At 43.7% G+C, this 25,217-nt stretch overlaps 1 protein-coding gene across 1 annotated transcript; it reads left to right on the top strand.

Annotated features, from left to right (window-relative positions):
- Nucleotides 1-2,186: 2,186 nt before the first annotated feature.
- LOC142764909 (uncharacterized) lies at nucleotides 2,187-23,789 on the top strand. Its single transcript, XM_075865450.1, has 10 exons — nucleotides 2,187-2,311; nucleotides 4,492-4,574; nucleotides 6,929-7,193; nucleotides 11,172-11,385; nucleotides 12,410-12,587; nucleotides 14,324-14,448; nucleotides 19,062-19,179; nucleotides 20,125-20,298; nucleotides 21,352-21,459; nucleotides 23,631-23,789. The coding sequence occupies exons 1-10, from the start codon at nucleotides 2,278-2,280 to the stop codon at nucleotides 23,769-23,771; spliced, it is 1,440 nt and encodes a 479-aa protein (XP_075721565.1). The 5' UTR covers nucleotides 2,187-2,277; the 3' UTR covers nucleotides 23,772-23,789.
- Nucleotides 23,790-25,217: the final 1,428 nt, after the last annotated feature.

Genomic DNA, 25,217 nt, shown 5'->3' with positions numbered 1-25,217 from the left:
TGCTTGCAGTTCAATACAACTTTATGAGGGAGCGTAATTTATTTCTCAAATATGGGTTAATTTAGGCCTGCATGAACCATAAATTGACGGCGACGAAGTGAGCAGTGGAGAAAACATGGTAGGTGTAACATTAAGGGACAAGAAGACAGCAGTGCGTATAATGTAACAAACGGGTGTTAATGACATGATAGTCGGAATTAACAAAAAAATGTTCATGACCAGCGCAGGTAGCGTGAAGGCAAGATAACCGCTGGTAATTGAGCATTATAGACTGGATTCCAAGAAAATGCAAGCGTGTGAGCGGGAGACACAGTTAGGTGGACAAATGAGACTAGGAAGTTTGCGGGTATAAAGTTGTAGCAGCAAGCACAGGACCGAGTGGATTGATGGAATGCAAGAGAAGCCTTTGTTCTGCAGTGGGAGTAGCCTGGCTGATGATAATGATGATGATGATGATGGTAATGATGATGATGATGAATGAGAACGCATTCATGAACCAGACTGGCAGTAATTCTTCCATGTTCAGCCGATTAGCGGTACTATTTCTTTAGTCGTGCCGGCAGTCCGCGTTCGCACTTCAGCCTTGTAGTTTTATCTTTTGTAGATTTATGAGACTATAGGTTATTCCCGTAGCTTTTGTTTGTGCTTGGAGTCTCTGAAACCTGTGCTGTCAATTCCAGTCTGCCTCAATGGAGTAATTGTGTCTTTCTTGAGAACCTGCCTATACAGTTTGCAGAAAAAGAAGAATCGAACAGCACTACCTCTGAAATACGCGCTGTGGTGGAGAAGCCACTTTTTAATACTAAAGTGAAGAGGTCCTGCCACACATTCTAGGCATGGTCAAAAAGCGCCACCAATCGGCAGTTGAGGCTCCCGAGAATACGCGAGCCAAATGATATTGCGCAGTATGTGGCCTGGACTTGCGATAAGTTCTCAAAGAAAGCTAAAAAAATGCTTTCTCTTTTCTCGAGAAAAGACGCTACAGGCTTGAAAATAGCTGCGTCACAAGCCCTTTTCCCGCAATTGGTTGGCTTGGGCATGACGCACACAGGAGTTACTGGGGCCGCTGCGAGAGGTCGTGGCCTGTCAGCGCGTACCCGCGTTATCACACTGAAAAGCCGTGAGTTTGAAGATACAAAACAGACAGAAAAAGTTCTCAATGTCAAGAGGCGCGTGAGATACACTTTTCCCCAGTTCCATCTTTTCCTGATAATCTCCCAGTGCTCTCTTCGAGACGAGAGAGGAGGGAATGTAACTGCAGCGTGTGACAAATGTTTGTGACTCTGCTCGTACTGGACAAAATCTAAAAACATTTGGGGCACTCAATCTGCCAGGCGATAAGCTCCTTTATTGTACAAATTTTATGGCTGCTTAAAAAACTGCTGCAGGGCCCCTTTTCTAAGTGTTTAATGACGTTGGTTTTGAGAACATGTCGGATTCCACGTTTTTGCTTTGTTTGATGCGTGCTGCTAGTCGATGTAATATTCCAAAATGTTGATTGACTCCAAAGTTTATAAATTCATCATCTACACACTCCACAAATCTGTGGTTTATTGCTAATATGCTACGACTTTTACGAACTGTAGGCTATCCCGAAAAGAGAGATCACACCGTTACGATACCCATATTGGTGTTCGGCTGTGTCTATAGATTGTCATTCACTGCAACTTCTACTCTTTTACAGCCCAAAGGTAAGTGTAGCACCCTTCTCTTAATTTTGGTTTTTCGCCATTAAGCAGGTTCTTTTATTTGAAGAACTGGGGAGGGGGATAAAGTTGTTTTCCAATGCTACCACGTGGGAGTGGGGTGATGGTACAGAAGTTGATCAATAAATTTTATAAGATAAGTGTCAACCTGTGAAATTATCATGATGATGTGCTGGTACAGTACGCACGGATTGAAAAGCGACATCATTTTTGTTTGTATGAGAATTGTTATGAGTAATCACTCGAAATCACCACTTCGGGTTGGTGTAAGTCTTTCTAGTGAAGGTAACGTTGGTTGCGCTGATAGCGCACGAAGTGTGCTTGTACAGTTTCAGCACGAGAGGCATGTAATATTCTGTGGACATGGCTTTAGGTGAAATTTCCTTACGCTAATGTAAAAAATTGTTCCTCAATTGAAAAATATTGAATTTAGGACCATGTATTTATAATATAAACTACATTTCTCCCACTATCATCGAGTACGTCGGAATATGCCATTCTTTTTCGCAGAGACCATCGGCGATATTGGTTCGCCATTTGCTGTGTTTTGCTTCTCATCCTACTCCTCGGGATGGTGCTTCTGTCCTCTTCCGAAAGCTCGACTGGTGAGCAAGCCATTGTCTTCTTTACGAAGTGGTGCCGATTGTTATTTTCAGGCTCAACACGGTGCTCCCGAGAGTAGTTTTGTTTGACAGATTCGCGAGGAAAGATTTTCTGGCCACATTTGCAGTAGGTCGTGTTTTCAACCTTGCATTTAAAGATTTGCATTTGTTTCCAGTGGGGGGAACCCCTAAGAGACCTTACAAATGTAGCACGTGATTGTTTGCCACTACGCTTCTAATTGGAAAAATATTATATCGAAACAACAGGCGCATTCCCGCCATCGCTGTTGTGTTTTGTATAAAAACCGGATTGATAACATGGCCTCGCACGTCGTATTTTCTATGCGTGAGTAAAAACACACGACAGAATGCCTGCGAATACTGTTCAAGCAGATATGAAACACGCTGGGAGCTTCTGTGGAGTAATTTGTCCTTGGAAAAAAAAAGGCAAAGGGTGGACGGAGAACACGCGCTATTGGCAGACAATGCGCACCATTACCGAGCGGTTATAGTCGGTCGCGTATCTTAACATACGCGTGGTATACTAATCTTTATAAAGTCATGTTGGGAGATACGGTGGTAGTAGGGTATGACTATAGTGCATTTTATAGTTCGGCTTTGTGACGGCGACTGCAGAAGAACCGAACAATGCAGCAGTCGTACCTTGCTTGCATCCTATATCCCACTACCTGCTGAAGATAGGCAGCAGAGCCGACATGCCAGTCGCGTTTTTTGCACCTGAGTGTCTTCAGGATGTAAGTGGCTGAGTAAATAGGAAAAACAAATAATGGGCTAGAGACTGCGTCTACCGTCTGTGGGGCTTCATTCACGCTGCCCTACAGACATTTTACACAATGCACGCGCAATGTGGTCTGTTCTATAACTTGTCTTGAGGTCGAACGCATATCGGACAGACTGGCAGGTGCTTAAAGAAAAGTCTCAAGAGCACTATTAGAACGCCCAACAGATCCTTTAGGGTTACATTGCTGTGCTTGTAGCTGCGTTACACGCCTCGAAGGTATGATAGTGCGGAGCCTCTCATCAGACAAGATCACTATAATCAGTTGCAACTTTAGAACAGCACTTCCTCCTCAAAGGCCGATGCACGCAAGCCTGCTCCATTGAGCATGTTCTACAGACTTGCATCATGGGACGGACGGCTGTTGTTACCACCTGCAGAGAAAGTTGCAGAGAGCAAGAGTGGGGCTATTCCCTTAGTCGCTGAGGTGGTCGGCTGCCGCGCTTCTGTCGTCTCGACTTGCCCGACTTCTTAAGTGGTATAGATTAGGCAAGAAAGCGGTAAACATAGAAAAACAGGAAGAAGCCACTACCACTGACCAAGAAAGAAAACCAGTTTCTCGATCTGTAGTTAGATAAGTAAGCGTTTGCAATAAATGGATGAAAATAGCAAGAAATTGTTGAACAGTTTTTTTATTTTCATGTATATGATATATGCTTCATGAAGTGCGTCAAATAATCAGCTGCTAGCGCTAGAGTGTGTACCCATTCCGTTCCCGTCTTGCACCCTTATAAATGCGAGTACATATTTAAGTTGGGCTATGCCAGGCATTCGCGGTGTCCGTGCGCCGGAAGGTGTTAGCTCTTCGCTCTCTTCGTTTTCCGATAGCAACAACTGCGGACGTGTGCACTTATCTTCGCCCCTAGAAACCGAACAATGTGATGCGAGAGAGTGTATAAGGGCGTAGGTGCAGTGCTTTGCCGCTCCTTCTCTCGCCGTTCGCTCTCTCCCTTGCCAGCGCCCCACTCTCCCGTGCGGTCGCGCCTTACTCTATACTGTTCGCTGGCTGGGTGCCTCTCAAGAACATCCGGAAACGCGCGAACACGCCATTCAGAAACGCCAACGCCGAGTCGAGAATGCTGGCGCCCAACTTTCCCGCCCACTAGCTCCTCACTCTCAACGGATGGCTGGCTGGGTCTCTCTCAAGACGATGGCAGAAGTCGGTGAAGATAATGACGCTAATGCTACACTCTCTCGGTGCGAGAAATGCATTCGCATTTCCTCACGATTCCCTTCGAACAGGTAGGCTCATTTTTCTTTTCGTTTCAACGCTTTATACTTCGCGTGGGTGAGTCATTTTTCTCTAGATTTTCGTTTCATTGAAGACACTAGGAATTTGTATGACGACTGTATAAATCCCTTTGCTCTTTATTCTTTGATAAAGAAACGACCGACGATAACGGCGGAGGGAACGATGACAAGTCTCACTACGTTGTAAATCCATCTGGCGGCGGAAAAACCCCTCCTGTGAGTAACAGTCACCCTCGCGTTGGTCGCAAGCTTAGCTCGTAAAAAACTAGTGGTGCTAACAATGAAGAAAGCGTATAGCCGAGTGGCCTCATTGTTTATATTTTCTTCTTTTTTGATTTATCTCCGTTTTTTTATTTTTTGCATGTTTATTTGTACTTATTTCTGTTGTATCTATTTTTTTGTCACTTGGTTTACATGTCTTTGATTTCGTTGGCTTTCTGTCTTTCGTGCCCTCTCTGTTTCTACATATTTCTCTCTCCTTTCTCCATCTCGTGTGTCGATTATCTATCTTCCTCTCTTTTATTTATTTCTATTTCTTCTGCTTGTTTTTATGTTGAGCTTTACTCTGTACTCTTCTTCTTTCCCTCTTCGTTCCCCTCACATGCAAAGGGTACAGCCACATCAATCCATCTATCAATCGGTTTATAGCGCGAGAACAGAACGACAACAAAGAGCAAGAAGGACACGAGTACTTGTGTCCCTCTTGTCTCTTTGTTGTCGTTCTGTTCTCGTGCTATAACTATCGTCATGTCATAACAACTAGCCCAATCTGCCACGCTTCAACTCAGCAACGTTGGCGCGGGAGCGTGAGCTCCCCGCTAGCGCATGTCGCTTCGATAAGCAGACGCTTTTAACCCTGTAATACCCATGATCAATTTTACCTTCAGGAAAATTGCGAGCAAACGCTGAACGTTTTCATTCTTCTTGTGCAGTGCATTTTAGAGAAAATATGAGTGGAATTTCGTTTGAGGAATAAATATAATTATCATAAATTGAAATAGTTGCTACTGTATTATATGTAAGTGACTGTACCTTCTTCATAACATGTGAAATTTGCAATAGCTGCTTATTGTGACACCTATGGTAGCTTTTAGTAGCTTTATTGAAGTATTTTATTTAATGTATCAAACATGATACAATTGGCATTATAAGGATTATTAGGCAACGCTCCTTGTTAGCAAGCTTGTTTAAACTCTTCGCTACTTTTCCCAACGCTGATGATTCTCTAGAAAATTGGTTTCATGATTGCGGTGTCGTCGACATCAATGGCGCGTCTTCTCAGTTTGAAATTATTCCTGTCTAATCACCGTTAGGCTCATCGCGTCGAAATTAACGCAGTAACTGAATGGCAGTTGCATTGTTTTCTGCCAATGATAATGGCATAATAATGCAACTATCACTGAGCTAATCGTTGTAGTCGTGTGCAATTCTGCTGTTTTTTTTTAACATTATGGGCAGGGGCAAACAGAAGGACTCGAAACGACAGCCAGGCTGCTCCTGGCAGGAGGAAAAAAAGAGAGCCACGGTTGGGGCGTGACAACCAAGCCTCGTTTTTTACTGCATCTACAATGATGTCACCTTGCGCCAATAATGAACACTGCGCTCAAAGTGCACATGTCTGCACCCCCCAAAAAACAAACAAACAAACAAACAAACAAAACTTGGGGCCCTACGAGCGCGCCAGAATCGGGCGCTGTTTAAACGTACTGAACAATAGGGCCAGTGCTGATTAAAACATATTGTCACCCAAACAGAAGAACGCTCTCACACTTCAACTCACTCACATGCCCCCACACTGACTGTGGAAGACGCCGTACGGTCAGACGCCCGTGTCCCATTGATAATGAAGACCTAGGGCTACCTTTCTGGGGCACGGTAGCACTTGACAATATCGGCTCTAGCGAGCACATGCTTGCTGGATGGAGGATGCTTACACTCAGAACACGACACTATACAGTTTCATCATCTTGCTAGGATGTCGAGTGGAAGCCTGCACAGGATTTCTGATTGTTCTGCGATGTCGAGTGCGTTCATCGCTCATGTTTCAGCAAACGCTGTTGAGGACACTGATCACAAGAAAAAAACGCCGAAAGGGCACCAGGTAATGAGAAGCACATGCGATCATAAACTGCCAAATAATACAAAGGGAGGCACCATGATAAACGCGATGACGCAGTGTGACATCTTGAAGCAAGGGGAAAATCTCATATACAGATCCCCTTAGACGGCATCCACAGGAATGTGTGCATGAATTTTGTTTACCGTGGACACACGCCATGCACATGTGCTTACAAGGTTTGGTGCCAGTTGGCACCATGCATTTCCTGTTTCGTTTCATCTGTAGCTTCCTCGAGCGTCCATGGTGTGCTATAGATGGGCTCCGCACACACGGCGCAAGCGCGTACGAGTAAATGCGTCAGTGCGCACCACGAAATACGTCAATGCGCGAGCAGTGTTTGAGGCACTGTAAATCAATTTTTGAGTCATCCCTGTCTCTCTGACCGAGCGCGAGATGTGGGGACTTTGGCACTCGAAACTATAATAATGACTCGAAGCTTCACGGCGTGCAGAGCCGTGGCGCTTCTACAAAGGTTGATCCATCGAAGACGACTTCTGGAGGAGGCCACAAGCCTGGCGGGAAGACGACTTCTGGGGGAGGTCACAAGCCTGGCGGGAAGACGACCTCGAGGCATGCTCCAACCCACAGCGGAAAGACCATAAGACCCGGACCTATCGTGACAAAGCCAGGCACACCGGAGCCCGGTCACCATACCAGTGTTGCCCCAAGAGGACCGACCCATAAACCTACGACTACTACTCCACCTCCAATCATCGGTTTGTATCTTTCCGGACATTGTACAGCAAGCAGGGTTTTCTGACGCTGTGGGGACGAGTATACAAATGAGCATACACGCGTCCTCGAAAAAACAATGATACATCCTTTAGACGGTCTAAAATATATTTAAACAATCTATAGTTTGTCTAAATCAACTTTTGTAAGGACAGAGGCAAAAAAAAAGTGGGGACCCGAGAACTTTTTCATAACAAGCTGTGAAAGGGCGCTTTTTATGTACCTATGTTTTTGCGTCTTTCTGTCTTATACCGCCGAAGAAATATCAAAGCATCCTCCTGTAGCATTTGGAGGCGAATGAACTACGTAATCACTGGTAGATGATGGGCTCTGGTGTTAAGCGCATTGTAGTTTCTGTACACACTTGTTCCCGAGCTTGTTGTCTCTCTCTTGCCTCTCATTCGTAATTCAGGTGCAGTGTATAAAATTGAAGATGTTCTCGTGAGTATTCTCATATCTCTCGCATTTCATATTCCTCTATTTTGTTTGCACTGTATTTAACTGTTCGCCACGAACAACGTTTAATTTAATCTTGATGGACAAGCCTGCCTTCTATAATGTTCGAGGGCCCTCCACCACCCCGCGTTGAAAGACGAGGAGGTGGTTTTCTCCTTTCTTTCGCTATTGTTCACACAAGCAATGCACCCTCCTCACCCCTTACTTCTTAAAAGCAAATGAACAATGTCAGCAATATGCGCTATAGCCTATCAGGTTTTAAAGCTTCTCGGCTAGGTGCTGTTGACACCGCTTGCGCAGTTTTAAACAAACCAAATGAAGTGTTAATTGATTCATCCATTGCGCAAGATATTCGTGCGAAGCAAGGAAGAACGGATGAACGACTGCTTGGCGAAATAGTGCAGGAGACAAATGAAACTTTATATTTCACGTATATGAACCAATCGAGAGCATGTACGGTATAAACGTCACGGGAACTGCTGTCTGCGTCACAGAAGTGCACAAGAAGGATAATAAATATCAGGAGAGAATATTGCGCTTGCTTATTTTTTGTATTCGCCCAGCCGGGTGAGTGGTCCTTTAACGGAGCCCTCAACACTGCTGCAACTAGCCATAGAATAGATTTGCTACAGGCACTCGTGAATTCACTGCTGTAAAATGTTTTCGAATCCACCCCCAACAAGCGGAGTTCTATTTATCGCATGCTGCAATTGCATTCTCTCTTCTCTCGCCCCAATGAAAGCGCTGGAAGCTAAGCAGGGAGGGATGGCACGGAGAAATCAGGCGTGTCGCGCATGCCTCACGACTATGAGCACTTTTTCCTTTTTTTTTCAATGAATACGCGGCTTTTCATACGCGGGCTTTTCAGTGCGATGGCAGGCGTGTGTGTGAACAAGTCGCGGCCTCCCGCGGCGATCCCTGTAACGACCGAGCGCGCCATGTTTAATTCAGCCAATTGCTCAACCAACGGCTGTGACGCGTGAATAATGAGCATCTTCAGTCATTTGTAAAGAGAAGAGAAAGCAATTCTTTGAATTTGAGAATTCAAAAGGAGTTCCAGGTTGCATGCTCCACTATATTACGCTGATATGTATTCTGGTAGCCTTCACGCCTTCAGGTATTAGAGAAAGATTATTGGTCAGCTGCCAGTTTGTGATATGATTACTTGCTACATGACGCCCACTGGCTGAAAAAGTGTGTTCTACACTCACCGTCGTGGCTACTAGCGGCGCTGGAATTTTTCAGGATTGAATGGATATATATGGTTCATAATGTGGACGGGGTATGCCTGCCGCTGTAGCTCAGGTGGCAGAGTGTTACAAATTACTTGCCAGTGCACGGAAGTTTTCCTTCTGCTTTTATTTCTGCGGTTTAGATTACATTTACTAGATGCAACATTCCGTATACTTTATTTAAACCATTGTCTATTAGTTCTTGCTAATGTTGAGTTTGACAGACACGATTCCTAAAATTTCCCCTTCTTTCCTTTAACACGAAAAGGTTTACTTGAAACACGGGTCTGTGTGTTCAAGGAGGTTGATGTTGCTGAGATATCTCTGCCATGTTGGCAAGCCGCTTTCGCTAGAGATACGTCAAATGTTGGGACCAGCAGACTTTTACTCTCACGAGCTGTTTTATCATGACACATTTTTGAGGTGCACAGGCCTTCATTGTTGAGCTTAGAGGTGATCTGGCCCCCACTTTCAATCACACGACTATTTTGTTTTGGTGCACATTTGCACATTCCAACTAATAGAAATTTCCGAATTGTTCTTGTAGAAGTAGTGACACGAATTTTGGTGCATTGTTTTAAATGAAAAGCCGAGTGCCGAGAACTCTAGAAAGAATATCGTTACACTTACAACGCATACATACGTACATGCATACACACGTACATGCATACATACATACATACATACATACATACATACATACATACATACATACATACATACATACATACATACATACATACATACATACATACATACATACACAGAACTTTAATAAATCAATGCATTGAATATATTCTGACTACTCTTAATCTAAACCATCGATTTTGATTTTGGTAAGGATGCGGCGGCTTTGAACTGACATGTTAACAGAAGTCTGACGTCATTAGAATACTGCAATTCACCACACACTAGCAATAGTTGTCATGTTGCTGTAAGTCACAGGTGATTCACCTAAGCAACGATGAGTTAATTGCCATCCGGAGACCCTGACAGCAATTTCTGCGATTCGGGCGTCAGGCAGGGCGCAGACTTTGAAGCGCAGTGAACTGTCCTTACTTGCGATAATGTACGTTGAGATAGGGCATGGTTTCAGATGTTTACAGGAGAAACCTTTGGAGTAAATGTTTGATACGTGTTGTCCCTCTCAGTTGTGCGGAGGAGAGTGTTGATAGTGCACACAATGAAAATAAAACTGCCCTTCTTGGGATAGCTCCAAAACATGTTAGTACTTGTTTAATGTGATGTCTGATGGTCCACGCATCTTGTAAATTTGAGGGTATTTCCGTTGATGTGAGGTAAAGTTGCACGTAGTAGAAGCCTTTGAGCTTCCAAAGACGGGCACGGACATACATGTTCCCCAAAGCCGTCAGTGCACTAGATGGTATCAGCCAGAACGTTTTCATGTATGTCAAAGCATGTCAGTTCTCTTCTATTGCGATGTCTCATTGCCTGCGCATCTTGTCAACTGTGAGGGCATTTCCGGTGAAGTAAGCTAAAGTTGCATGCTGTTCAAGTCTTGATCTTCCAAAGAGGGGCACTAACATCCATGTTCCCCAAAGCCGTCAGTGCGCTTGACGGTATCGGCTATAAAACGCTTGCTTGCTTGCTTCTATGAATATGCATGGGCGAATACTACACGAAGACACAGATGTAGGGAGGCTAGTCGGCCAGGTGTAGGGAGGCCAGTTGTCACAATATTTGAGGTGGTAACCTTATGTGAAATGTACGAATAGAACAGATGTCAGCGGTATAGACTTTTTACTAGTGATTTCTGCACTGAAATCTGTTCTTTTGTTGCTGCACGTATTTCTTTCAAAAATGTGCAAGAAATTTGCTCCAGATATTGTTGACAAGATTTACCGGGCATGGAGCGCCTAAACAAAAACGGCAGGAACGTAGTTAACAGGGCTCATTCATATGAATGTATTGTCGTCAAGTCGTGAAAAACAAACAAAACCACAAACCTGATGAAACACAGCAACTCGAGCAACCACTCACATTCAATTGAAGCGTTAGTTTCACAAAGAAGCACTTATGAAGAAATACCCGAAATTACGTAGAGCACGTGCAAAAAATTTTTTTACGCTATTTCTACAATGAATCCCCTAAATTTCTACACATAACTAAGCCTCGCCCTCGCATGTTTGCCAGAAACGCACTCGCCTTTCAACGGAAATGGATGACCAAAATGTGTAATGTGAACGACATTGTATAAATATACACATTGGTGCCTGCAGAAGTGAGTGACTCCTGTTTTGCCATCTTGTGCAGCGACAAAGATGCCCCTCGTGTGCACAGTGAGCAGCGTGGGCAGCGCACAAATCCTGCTGCCTCAGTTGCATGTGTGCTCTTACGTCTTCTTCACGCACGTCATGTCGAGGAACAAACGCCTGTACGCCTCGGATGGCAGTGGGGCATTTCAGGACTTCGCTCGCGCCATAGAAGCGTCTGGTGGCTACACTGGTGGAATCTCCTTTGACATGCGGTAAGTGAGCATAAGACGTTCGGAAAATACTTTTTAAACCCCCCCAAAGTACTATCGACAGCATGAAGACAAAGTATTCATGATTAAAAAGAAGCAGGACAGCAGAAAAAGCTATATGGACGTACACTCAGACATATAATAACGCTGTTTGTCTGCGCTCGCTTGTTTCTGTTTGATAGTCCATCGTTTTTTGCACTGTTATATTTTTTGATCATAGAAAACCAACTGGCCTGATTTAACGCAATCGACATGTAGTTCAAAACATAATTTTTCTTTAAAGTGTTTCGGTTCTGACGTAATCGCGCATGGTGATCTATATGACAAGAACACCTGTAGATTATATCGCCAAATGTAGTTCGTCACGTACCATGGCGTCATGCGATGATGTTATTGCTTGACGTGGTTCCTTGGTCAAAAGTAGGCTCATCACGGAGGCAGTGCGAGAAGCTGCCCGGCGAGGTGCAGGTAGCTTGCTGGGCCATCGATTCAAGAGGCAATGCAAAACGCCGATGAGCACCGAAAGCCTTCGGAGGAGAAAGGGGCAGGATAAAATGGTTTTCCCCCTCTAGTATTTTCAGGCGTATGTATGAGGAACATTGAGTCTTCCTTAACATGGCTCTCGTACGACTGTTATATGTCACAATGACACAATATAGGCTACCTTTTTTTATTCGTTATCAAAATCAAAAGTTGGTGCGACGCAAAGTATTCGATAAAGACTAGCGGTGCCTTGAACATTTCATTCGATGCCGGAATCAACCGCACAAGCTTTACAGAGAAAAACATACAGGCACACACCAACTTTTCATGCATGAGAAATGGCTTAGGCCTTCTTTTCCGCAATAGGCGGCCATAAGTACGAAAGTTGGTAAATAGGCGCGACGTTTTGAGTAGTGCAGTTATGCTTCAGGAGCACAATGAGCTGCACTCTGTATGGTGATAAGCCACAGTAAGTCGGTTTAGAGTTTGCAAGTTTTCATATGCATATAAAGTGGAAATTCAAGCGGAACCTCTTTGTGCCCAGGTACGGCATCAACGAAAAAACTGGGGCAGCCTTACTGCCTACTGCCTTGGAGGAGGCCCGCACTGAACTGCTCGAACTGTACAACAAGAGCAACATCAAACACTACGGCATCCTCAATTGCATCACAATGCCAGGTCTTATGAGCTATCTCGTGGCGGTTCTGCCCAGCACGTTTTCGGTGAGAAGTATAGTCATGCCTCTCGACAAGCACAAGGACAGTCGTTTCTTACTTGTTTCCGCTGTTTTTGCCAGGTTTCGTATATTTATTTTCCTGTGTGTGCAGTGTACCAAATCACTAGTGGTAATTAACAATACTTGTGCCTAATTGGCTATGGTAAACTCTATCTTATTGTAGCAAGTGGCAATATATTATTCTTATTTCATCAAAAGCATATTCTTGAGTTTTCAAAGAAGAAACACCTTAAAGTGTCGTCATTATTATTTTCATAATAATTCTTCGCCTATCCTAGGTCTACTGCAGGCTGAGCGCCTCTGCCAACGATCTCTAATTTACTATATGTAGAGCAAACGACATACATTTACAACAGCGAATTTATCAATTCACCTCTTTGAACAAGGTAATGAATGATAAAAAAACACACTCACTGCCAGAACGAGCCTTTATACGCTGTTTTGTCCGAGTCCATTGCGGTGGATGAGCGATTACGGCACTAGGCTGCAGACAGGATGGTCGTGAGGTCGATCCCAGTCGTAGCGGTCTTGTTTCGATGAAAGCAAAATGCTACAGGCCTGTAGGCGTGTATTCAAGTGTACATTACATAATCATAGATAGCAATGACTTCCGGAGCCATTTAATACGGTGTCTTTATTATTCATATCCTTGTTATGGTATTCAAAACTTCAAGACCTATAAAACTTGGCGTCTAAAAACTTGTACAGCGGAACAAGCAAAACGGATGATGCCTATTTTTGAAATCTTTCACGAAGTTTCATTACAGTTCTAATTCACGAATCGTGGTACGCTGTTCTTTTAAACTGAACATGGCGTATACTGAAAGGCCTCCGAATTCCTTCGGGTGTTTTTCAATTGTTGATTACTTGCTCAGCGCGAGTAAATAGGAGCTAAAATTTGTAGTATAGTGGTGCCGCCGTAAAAAAACAACTTCTTGAAAGAATTTACTTTTCAAATAAACGAGACGTGCAACTTGCACCAGCTCATATATGAAGCCATTTAAAGTTTTCCAAATGAAAACAGAGAAGCAGGGTAATTGAATGATTTACGTATCAGCAGCCTTTCTACCACAGTAGATTATGAAACTCAAATTCAACTCAGAATAAGGCACTTTGTCTCTTATGCAACAAAGCACCACGAACAATGATGTGCTTTTATTATGGCAGTGTAATGAAGAAGAAGTAGATCGGTGCAAGGACAGCAACATCGAGTGCGCAGCAGAGGCTAAAGTGCTACTGCACTGTGCACAGTACTGCAAACTATAGCTCAACAGATCTAGTGAAATGAGTCATTTTATGACAGTAACGCTATAATTACAAGATTTACCACCCGTAAAAAATGATGTCGTTAGGATTTCAAGTATGTATACTTGTGTACTGCTGCGTCCGTTCATTTACCATAATCCACACTGCCATGAACTACAAAAATGAGCTGTTTTTATTGGGAAACAAAGTAGTCAAATCTATAAAGCTTCGGTTGCTACCTACGGCAAGTTGATTTTTCTTCCTCCGCAATCCTTTGCCAATTAAAGTTCAAAAGTTAAAGCATCCATATACTTTGGCATAAACGTCTCTTTCCCTCTCTTTCTTGTGATTTGGTTAGGTGGCATTGACATTCACAGTTTATGATGTCGCATAACTTACTGATTTCTTCGCAACGTCCAAGCCAGAGCTGGACATGGAAATGACTCGTGCGCCGTGCGTCTTTTTTTACATGTGCAGAAAATGAGATCGCTGCAGAGAGGCGACCCGAACAGTGTGATTGTCCTGGCCTTTGGCGCATTCCAAGTCAACGTCTCTTCTGACTGGACAATGTATTATCGGCGGTACTTCCAGGAACTTGGAAAGTGAGGACATCACGCACGTTTGTTTAGAGGTGTTCGATTTGCAGAATTACGTTCCGCAAAACGATGTGCTATAGTTTTTCAGTGTACAGTCAAAAGTCCTAATAACGAAATTATCGCCCTTCGCAAGTCGTTTTGTTAATGAAATTGGTCATTCCGTAGAATCAAGACGGAAACTTTTTTTGTCCTTCTAAATGCAGAACTTTAATCAACCGTCATTGTTTAAAGCTATGAAGCACCGGACCAGACAAGAACAAACCCATACAAATCACACCACATCCAACCCACCTGTAGTGATTTATTTACGCTGATATACTTAAGACATCAGGAAGCAGGCGCAGGGAAGCCCTAGCTACGGACGCTAGCTTGCTTTATTCATGAGTTTTAATTCTTTTTGGCCGAGCGCTATCGACCGATGCTATTTCTTATTAGCTGAGCGCTTCCACACACGCCTACTGCAGCCGTTAAATTAGTACAAACTTCAATGACCTCCCCTTTCGTCTTGTTACAATTAACACGTACCATATATGCTTATTCAAACACTGCACACTTCTGTGTACCTGCTGCCATGAAAGTTGTGCAGATTTACCCAAGCAGTCACTTGTTTCTTTTTTTAGTGACGAATTTTATTGAGGGAACAGGAGTTTGTAGTACACGGAGGGGTGGCTGGCAGGTCACTGAGAGCATGATCACTCAATGTGCCACTACAACGCGGCATACTTTGGGAAAGTAGATGGGAAGGGAGGGGTGATGAGTGAAATATACCATGGGGTGAAAACTTTCAAGGCCCTGGCATTCTTTGCAGGATCGCAGAAAAGTACGCATATAATTGGCCAGTCAGATGTTATCCATTATTTTAATGCACAGATATGTAGTACAATTGTCGAATGACGCATACAGCTTAAGCATCGGCGTACTCTTCCTAGCCGTCATCCTCGCTACCGTACAAATGGCGCATATACGGCCAGCCTCAGCGGCGCCGAACTACACCTGGTTGCTACCATTGCCTCCGCACTCCTATAGGCTGAAACAAAAACTTAAGAAAAGTGAAATTAATGTGGCGTTTCAAGTCGTCCCTCTCGTTCCGTGCCTACTACGCTTTTTAGGCGAGAGCAGTTCACTTGGTTGATCTCCTCTACTCTCGGCGGCGTGAAAGTGCTCTAGCTCGCTCTGCCACTGTGTGACGGTGGTAGAGCGAGGGTGGTCTGAACGAGTACATATACTCCAGCTGGAGCCCCAAAATATGCTGACACACTCTGGAAAACGCGTTTATGAGTGATCCTGCCCTCTCAACGAAAATCGCCGTACAATTGTAACTTACCGACACCGAAAGGCGAACGCGGCGTCAGGGCCCATTCCGCAAGGAAGGATCGAAATCGGCCTGCTTCGGAAATGCAGGTCAGGTGGATGCAGGTCAGTCACGTAAAGCCCTGACAGTCTGCCGATATGCCAGGATGCGGAGAAATCAAGGGATGCTTTTGCGAGTAGATGGATCGAGAAAGTAGCAAACAGACCACCAGGATAGTGAGGTCACCGTAGCCTCTAGCATTATGTGGTGCGTACGAACGCTATTGATCTGCAGTCCGGTGTTCCCTTCATGTACACGGCGTGCAGCATGGTCAAAGTAAAAGCATTACAGTGGCAAGGATGCCCAGACGTTTTTAATGCGATAACGTTACAGCGTTGACTCGGAGAAAAACCGCTCTCTCTTTAAATTAAGAAGAATTCACTTTCGAGGCTGTTTCAAGAAAGCACTTCGTTTAGGTGGGTTTGCTGACCACATTTTTTCACTAATGCTTACTGATGAGACCATAAAATCCCACGGACATTTATCGGGGAATGACATTTTCTGGGTTTAATGGAAAACTTTGTAAATTAAGCTTGGTTATATCTAGTTCTAGCTTTAAATCCGGTAAGACTTCTCTTTGGAGTTTAATTGAGCTTGGAAGTTCACCCAGGTTTAGAGTCGCAACCATCCTTTTTCCTTTCCCGCGTTCCATTTCTGAACATGGTCGTCCTTTATGAAAGGGAACACACGAACGCGTGGCCGGCATTATGCGGAGGCTGCCTACAGCACCATCAACCGACAAGTGAAGAAAGCACGTTCGCTTTTGGCGTCCTCTATTGCCAAGCAATGTAACGAGTCATGGCCGGTAGACAAGCGCTGCTAGATTACGTTCCCTTCCTCCGCGCGTGGTGAGTGATATCGGGCGATTACTGCTGCTTGCGCCGTAGCCGAGCACAGCGTTTGATATTTGATACGATGGCAGTGTACTACGCTAGGCGTGAGCAGAGAGCAAGTGCAATCTCGCAGCGCTTGTCTACCCGCCATCACTCGCTATAATTATGTTTAGGGGCGAAACAGAAAAGTTTTTTGCAAACTGGTAACAACATTTCAGGTGAGTACAACCGTCTGGTGTAACAAAATCACTTGAAAAAAGTACTTTTGGCGGCACCCGTTCGTCCCTCGTGGCCATAGTAGTAGTGTGTAACAAGTATAAATTTTGACCTCCAAGGTGGTGCCGGTGAGAAATTTCTTCTGTGCGTTGTTTAACAATAAAAGATAGTGCTCAATGTACATGCCAATGGCTGCTAAGGGGGATTGAGAGACAGGAGAATCCGGCTTTTAGTTAACGCGCACGCTGCGAATTTTTTATTGTTCAACAACGCATAGAAGACACGAAAGGTTTGCAACGTTATACTCGCTAGGCGTAACCTGCTAGGTTTCAGAAAGGTTTAACGAGCGTCGGGCCACAGTGCCATGAATACAGTGAACTAGTATATACCATTAACTTGAGGTGGTTAAAGGTGGGAAGTGGACACGAAGCGCAATCCGTGAGAAAGTGTGCGTGTGCCTCCTCTAGTTGAGTCCTTGGAATGTCCGCTGGATGGCGGTGCTTCTATATGAGGAATATATGATGAAAAGATGCGAAATTGTTGTACTTGGAGTGTTGAATAGGTGGACGAATGGACACAGAGACAGATGGAGGATGGACGCACGGATGTCTGCACGGACGAATGGACGCATGGACGAGCGCAGGCGCGGATGCATGGAAGAAAGCAGTGACGGACGCACGGATGAACGTGCGGGCGCATGAACAGACGCACGCACGGACGGGTGGATGGACGCACGGGCGGCCACACAGATGCACGCATAGATGGACGGAAGCAAGAACGAACAAACGGACGGATGCTTCGCCCCACTATCGATCATTCTCTCCGTGGATATGCTGTTATTTTTTTCCAACAGATGACGCTGAAAAGGAACGTGTTTTTTTTTGCTGTCGGTATATTGTGCTGTAGGCAGCCACTGCAGAGCGCAGGCCACGCGTTCGCGTGTTCTCTTTCATAAAAAACGACAGTGTACAACTGTTTGTCTTACAAAAAAAAAGAATTATTTAGACAGCGAATTTTTTTAAACAGTGTTCTTCAGCAGCGATTTGAATTCAATCAAAGAATAATAAGAAATTCGGCATGATTCAATTTGAGCTTATTGATTTAAGTTCGCTTTTTTTATGTTAGCGATGAGCTGTTGATTCTCTTGAACTTACTGCTGTTCGCAGGACAGGTAGAGGCATCCTACGCCGAGGTTTTTCCGCATGTTACTTATGTCATCCGGAAATAGATGTAGTGAAAAGCTGTCTGTACGTAGGACCCCTTATTCTTTCATTAATTGATCATCATGTACGAAACTTCAAGTCAACGCTGTGCCATGCCTTCTTACAGCGCCTGATCTTCTCATTTAATTCAGAAAAAGTAGCAGCAAAAGGCGAAATCTTCCAGGGTAGAAAAGCTGTGATTGCTCTGTGACGTTTGACAATGAATTGACTGCCGCCTAAAGCATAAATACTACTGTGCACGTAATTAGGAAACGTGCAAGAAGCAGCAATTTACAGGTGTAGCAGATTAAGTGTACTGTTAAGAAGGCAAATGTGGCGTACTGGTATTTCAACAACATATCTAAAACGTTTTGACTACCCCAGACAAAGAGCCTACAATGAATTTAGGAGCATTACGCATAGCTGTCAGTTTACCGGTAAACAATCAACTTATTGCTGAAAAAGTTTGATTTTGTTTTTTCTTAGGGTACACTAAAATACATCATGCAAAATTTTAGAATTACCTCGGGCAGAGAACCGTCATAAAACTGTGGTGCATTAAGCATAACTCCTCTTAACTAAAACAGCATTCCAGTAAACACTAAACTTATGAGACCACAAAGTTTGATTCCGGTTTTGTATTTTTTTTCTTCTCATTTCTGTTAGAAAGTTGGAAAGAATGGAATGCGCTTAAATGAGGAGCATGACGAATTGTTATTATTCATTGGTTATTCAGATCTTACTTTTCTGTATTGTAGTTAGAGGATGCTCAGTGTGCTCAGTGCATGTTTTCGATGTGTCGATAGCGGCGTTCCTTGTTCATCTCGTAATCTGTCAAACACGCTCTCTCTCTCTCACACACACACACATACACACACGCACACGCACACGAACACAAACAAACAAACAAACAAACCAACCAACAAACAAACTCAAGCGTTCCTTCCGAGAGCACTTTTAGGTTGACAAATATGCTGTTATTTCTTTCGGCTTTCCTACCACCGCAATGACAAACAGCTACGACGTGGATATCCTGATCGCGGTTACCAGTGAAGAGGGTCAGATAGGAGACAAGGTCTGCTACGCCGCACCGACGAGCGTCTGGAACACTACAAACACGAACTTCTCCTCTATCGTGAGTACCCGCAAAATTTTCCTTGCCGCCGATGAATAACAACAAAAAACCCTACGTTTAGCATGTAATCTGTCCTACAGAGTTGTATTACGCCTGTTTATTCGGTGAATAATCGCCAAGAATAAATAGTACCTACGGCACACGCACTATCCAGCGCACTTTGAAGATCGCATTGTGCACTTTCAGGATGGGGAATTCATAATCTTTTTTGGTTTTTATTTTTTGAGCGAAGACGAGCAAACGCACACTGGTAGGCGAAACTAGACAAGTGGCAATGGTTTTCCCTCAAGCGCACAATGGTCTATGTGATGAAACACGCAATGCCTCAAACGGTAGATCGAAGAGGCCACGTTTTTCGGCCTCTGCCTATGATTGTCGCTATATTTGTGCTTGAACACTTTTGTAGCTCTGACTTTTTATAAGCTTTTATGTTGCTAGATTTATTGAGGGGAGAGTAGGCTGGGCTCACCATGTTTCCATATTGCCACCATTGATGAATGAGCCAATGTGGCTCATACTCGTTTTGGGGCCGCGAAGAAGAAGAGAACATTTTGGTTGTTCTGGTTTAGGTGAACTCCTGACTGTAGGTCTTGTTTTGCTCGTGACATTACTGATGGAGGTGCTGGGTAGACCTGAATAAGAGCAACCAAAATGTTCTCTTCTTCTTCGTGGACCCAAAAAGAGTATGAACCACAGGGGCTCGTTCATCAATGGTGGCAATATGTTCTTATACAAAGTTCAGTACAGCGGAAAAAAAATATTTGGAACAACAATCCTGGCACTCGAATATCTTTTGGTATTCGTGGATAATACGGTTCCCAGGTGATCTCCAATTATTCTTCCTTTGTGCGAGTACCTTCCTTACACACACTCTAACGAGTTCTGCCGCCAACGCGGGTTCCAGTTCCAAGGGTACTGTCAGCTTGGACATTATCGCCTTCGCAGGAGAGGCATTCCAAGCTGCTCCTCGACTCGCAGCATTACCCGAGAAGCAGTCTGTACGTGGGCCTTTCGTTCGAGATGGGGGTCAATCTGTACCAGCTGACGCATAATGATACTGCAATAGAGGATGCTCCATTTGCTCCGTGCGATCAGTACACTCAAGTCGGATATGAGCAGGTAAGTGTAAAGAGCCTGCTTGACCCGGTCGAGCCGCTGATGGCATATGAAAGCGCTGTAATAGTAAAGCGATCCCCACATATGTTATAGTTTGACCAGTTCGCATGACGTATGCTCAGTCATATATCGCTATGATATAGAACGCAGCAGTGTAAACTGGTCCGGTTTAGTTGAGCCCCTTTTCGAGGCTTTCACGTAGCGTGTGAGCAGGACCAGGCCTGCTTTAGGAGGAGGCACTTTCGTGAAATTGAAAGGGTTGAGCTGTGCCCGTATAGTTTATTGAAACAGGGAGCAAGTGTACTAATACTATGGCGTGGAAATCTTGCCATACATAAAATGAATATCGGAATTTGCACGTTTCGATACTGTCTGTTATGTTCTCAGTACAGTGAAGCCACGCTGTATAAATGCCAGCGTAGTATTTGTCGTGCAGTGAAGATTGATAATGGCGCTATCTATCGGCTACGCTGAAATAGCTCAGCGAAATTTCGTAATGCCAAGCAACTTCCTCAAAAAAGAACCGCCATCGTGAGCCCGCTCGTATCGAGATGCCACACCGAAAATTAACACCCACTTCTGAAAAAGAAAACTTCTGCCGACAGACAATAACATTTTTCGACGCCGCACCGTGTTGAATTTCGTACAGGACAAGGTCGTTCTTTTTTTTCAATGCGAAATTCTTTACGATTTCTTTTGAAGCTTAGTGCTGAAATCGAGTAGGCGACGTCCGTTCATTTCATATATTAAGGTAGAGCTTGATTGACAAGAAGCAAAACTAATTATTGCCAACAACGTGGACATAAATGTCGAATAAAAGCGCATCATGGGCTCCTCCTTAGACAGCGTAGGCACTTTGTTTCTTGTTATCATCATGTTTTGCACGCTGGATTTTCCGCAGCCCTATGCGTTTTTTTTTCGCTTGAACGATGTTGCACAGAACGCCAAAAAAGTTGCGCGTTTCCGATTGGCGTTAAACGCATCGTCACTGCCTAAATTGGCGTTGGCTAATGCCACAGAAACAGTGATTAGATATCCCTGTACCTGTACACGCAGGTCTGCGATCCACACGTGAGACTGAAAACTCTTAACAACGTCGTTGAATCGGGAGTCATCTCTAACTATGTCTTCTTCTACGACAGCTGGGACACCATAAAAAAGAAGGTGAGTCTGCGAACATATGCAGACGTTTTTGGATCATGCGCTGATGGGATATTTTTTTATGCTGCTTAATTTAGATATTTCAAGATGAATATTACTAAGTCAGTAATATGGTGACTTTGTTTTTTGAGATATTTTTCGAAAACTGAAATGTATACATGCCGCTAAGAAGATGAAAGAGCAAACACGAAAAAAAAAAATTGTTATCTGAATGTTCACTAATATTTCCAACTGTTTAGAATAGCACCGGAAAATCATTGTGTTGCAAAAAAGATTCTGCTTTTTAAACGCTATATTCGCATTTAGAAGAGTTTCAAGTATGCCACAAAAGATTGCGATAATTTTTTCGCAACGCAAACCACCTTTTTGGACAGTAGTGGCTCTAATGCAATAGTTACGGTGACATGGCAGCTGCGGATGCGGCACATAAACTTTGAGAAATTACAGGAAGTGTCACAGTCATCTTAAACATGCTCTCGATAAATTAAATAAATGGGTATAAATATGCTTTCTGCCAATAATATCACATATATGAGGAAAATCGCGAACACTGGATCACTGCAACTGCTGGATTTCACTCCACGCATGAAATTCTCTATTTAAAAAATAGACGCTGCTAAACCAGTATACTTGAGTCATCGCTTCAAGGATGAAATGACCAGATAATGTTATGCGTCCACTTGTGAAAAAAGCGGTAATGGCGTTTGAAAAGACTGTTCTCGAGATTTGGACAAAGGCTGCATTTGCTGAACAGAATATATACTTCCAAAAAGGCAATATGGCGACAGAAAAGCAGCCTAAGAACAAGCGCATTTTTTAGTAGTTTGTATACTTTCGTACTAAGGAAGTTTGAAATTAAACTGGTGTCAGTATTGTCTTATTTATTAGGCCAAGCCTGATAGCAGCGAGGGCTTAGATATAGACTATTTTATGAATGTGTGTGTGGCCCGCCATAGTGGCTTGTTAACCTAAGTGTTTTGCATGTTGAACACCTCAACGAACATTGTTAGAATAGGCGCATACGCACAGAAACAGTTGGGTTCGTGCATATGATGTTTCATGGGCTTATTAATTCCCGTCGCGATGTGCAAAAACACGAAAACATGGGCTTAAGAGCCCAAAATGGTGGCGCCCATTTGCCTTGCGGAGAATAGTCTACACAGGTGACAGCCTGAACAAGGCTCGCAGTCCAGGCAGCGTCTGGGCATGTAACTCAAGGAAGAATCGTTCATTCATTCATTCTTCATTTCATTTCACTTTATTTCCAATTCCAACATGATAGATAAAAAAACAGTTTGGACCCATAGCCAAATGCTAGAATAGGGTCCAATGATGCGATATAAGATGGCACAGTATCCAAACGATAGCACAAGGCAAAAATAGTGGGTACGTCCCAATGAATAAAGGGGAAGAGGACGCACGCTGTCGCCTTGCTTTCAGGGTTCCTGTTATTTACACTCCTTTCGATTCCTACAGTATTTGCGATGAAGGCGAAAATGCTCGAGACCCGGGAACTATGGGGTCACTATATAAAACAGCTGGTGACCGAAATTTCCAGGTCCCAGCACTGTACGCAGCCTCCCAGAATAATTTTGGGGTGACATTGACAGCCAGCAATTCCATTACAATATATATGCCTTTGTGTTGACTCATTGTCAAGGTAGTTCATTTCACGACAGACGTTCCCTGCAGTAGAGTGTAGTGGTGGCAGAATAATATATGACGGTATTTTACTCCAGTAATATTTCCAATGATCGCGATCACTCTATATAGTATATAAAGAGAGCTCTGTTTATATATTTATTCATTCTACTTTCAGCAAGGATATGTTTAATGTTTATTTTATTTAAAGTACGCATTTTGGTATTATGATTGCATTATAGCGAGACGTGTTTACATTTTCGCGTTATCTACTCACCATTATTTCTGACACTGGAACCCGTGTAGAATAATATGTACTGTTGAACTTTCCGCTTATATTGTACAGTGATGTGTTCGTTTTGCTTTGCTCCCGATGTGGCTCCACTTTTGTAGTCAGGCAATTACTCAGCCTTACACAGCAATTTTGTATCAAATGTAAGTTTGAATAAACGAAGCGTTACTTACCTAAACCTTACTAACCTAAAAATGGTTGATTACATGTTGACTGCTTCTGTTGCGACTTCTTGTGACAGGTTGATGCTGTGTTGAGCTTAAAATTGCCACCAAAGATCGCCTGGCTCTTGTACAACACTCACTTCTCTATGACTCCCGGAACGTGCATTTCGAGCTTCGACAGGGAGCGGAAGCTGCGGGACTACCTGGCCAGCAAATAATAAACATTAACCGCGGAAGTTCCCGTAATGGCACGTATCAATATAAGGTTGACGATGAATGTGCTTTTGGTGCTGTGTAAGTGATGTGTGAGCGCCGCGTTCATAGCCCCTAGATATTTCCCCTTTATCTAAGTAAGCACCAACAACGGCATTTTCTCTCAGCCCTCTCTCACACACAGCCAGCCTCTGCCACAATTATTTGTCTAATTATGTCTAAGTACATTAGCGACGCATACTTAAGTAAATGAGATGTGCCTTTCTCCTCCGGTGAGCAGACGAATCGTTTCACCAGGTGCTGCCAAAGGCTTAAGACGACCATTATTGCCGAAAATGAGCGTTAGGCAATGAGATTCCTCTGAGGTTCCTCGATGGTTGTCGGTACTAAAGAAAGAACAGGGAAAAATGTAGGCACTTTAGTGGCGTCTTATTTCGTGGCAGCTGCTTTTCACGAAACTCCTTTTGGAGGGTGGCATCGATTAATCGCATCTTTCGTCTTCTTTCTGGCGCTCGTCAGAGTTTCAGTCAACTGGCAGGCGCACTTCCAGGCCACCGACCAGTGTCCATAGTCAGCGTCGAGAATCTAAAAGAATTGAATGCTAAAAATAGATAACTTCAGTGGTTTATGTATAGAACTCTTTTTTTCTTTTTGTGTGTTTATTATGTTTATTTAAGGTTCTTCTTTTAGAAATATAACAACTTTAAATTATTTCCTATATTACCTAATTAATCCGACCCTCCCTTTCAACAAGTGAAATAATTTAAAAAGCAAGGCACCGTCACATTTTTGGCCTATCCCCCTGGATGGGCTGCGCCAAGGTGTTGAGGAACCAACCAACACCCAAAGTTTCAGCTGCACTCAGCGGCATGGTAATGCATTTTGGGTTTGCATCGTGTCTATCTTGTTTTGGTTCAAGCTTATCGAGCGATACATTTTACAAAGGTTACGAAATAAAGCATAGATGTTAAATATTGTATTAGGAGCGCTATTATCGATTGCGTGGCTTCTCAGGAAGATATGAAGCGGTATACAACGTTTACCGTTGAGAAAAATAAAGAATGGCGAATCGTCAACAAAGAGCTTTGCTTTATGAACACACGCGGCCGCCTTTGCTCGTCAGAATTGACCCTCGAGACCCCTTCAGATCTTAAGCCTGTTCGGGAGCAGACAGGCTCACAAAGTAAAGGAGAATTGTGAGTATCACAGGTCACTGTGCTTCCACAGGTTTACTCCAATATTCTTATGCTATTCAGAGAAGCGTTGGTATCAACTGGCACTTCAGATATGTAGAGTTTAGGTAATAAAACCATTCCAGATGTGGAACTGTTAGCCTGAATTTATGGTGGGGCACAACACATCCTTGTCGTACGTCGGTGTTCAAGTATATTTTGAGCAGTGTGAGGTTTGTATTTTTTATCCCTCTGTGCTAAGCTGGTGGAATCTTGAGC

Source organism: Rhipicephalus microplus, chromosome 6 (genome assembly GCF_043290135.1).
Source record: "Rhipicephalus microplus isolate Deutch F79 chromosome 6, USDA_Rmic, whole genome shotgun sequence".
Classification (NCBI taxonomy): domain Eukaryota; kingdom Metazoa; phylum Arthropoda; class Arachnida; order Ixodida; family Ixodidae; genus Rhipicephalus; species Rhipicephalus microplus.
The sequence above is the reverse complement of the archived record's forward strand: the minus strand, read 5'-3'. Positions and strand labels throughout refer to the sequence as shown.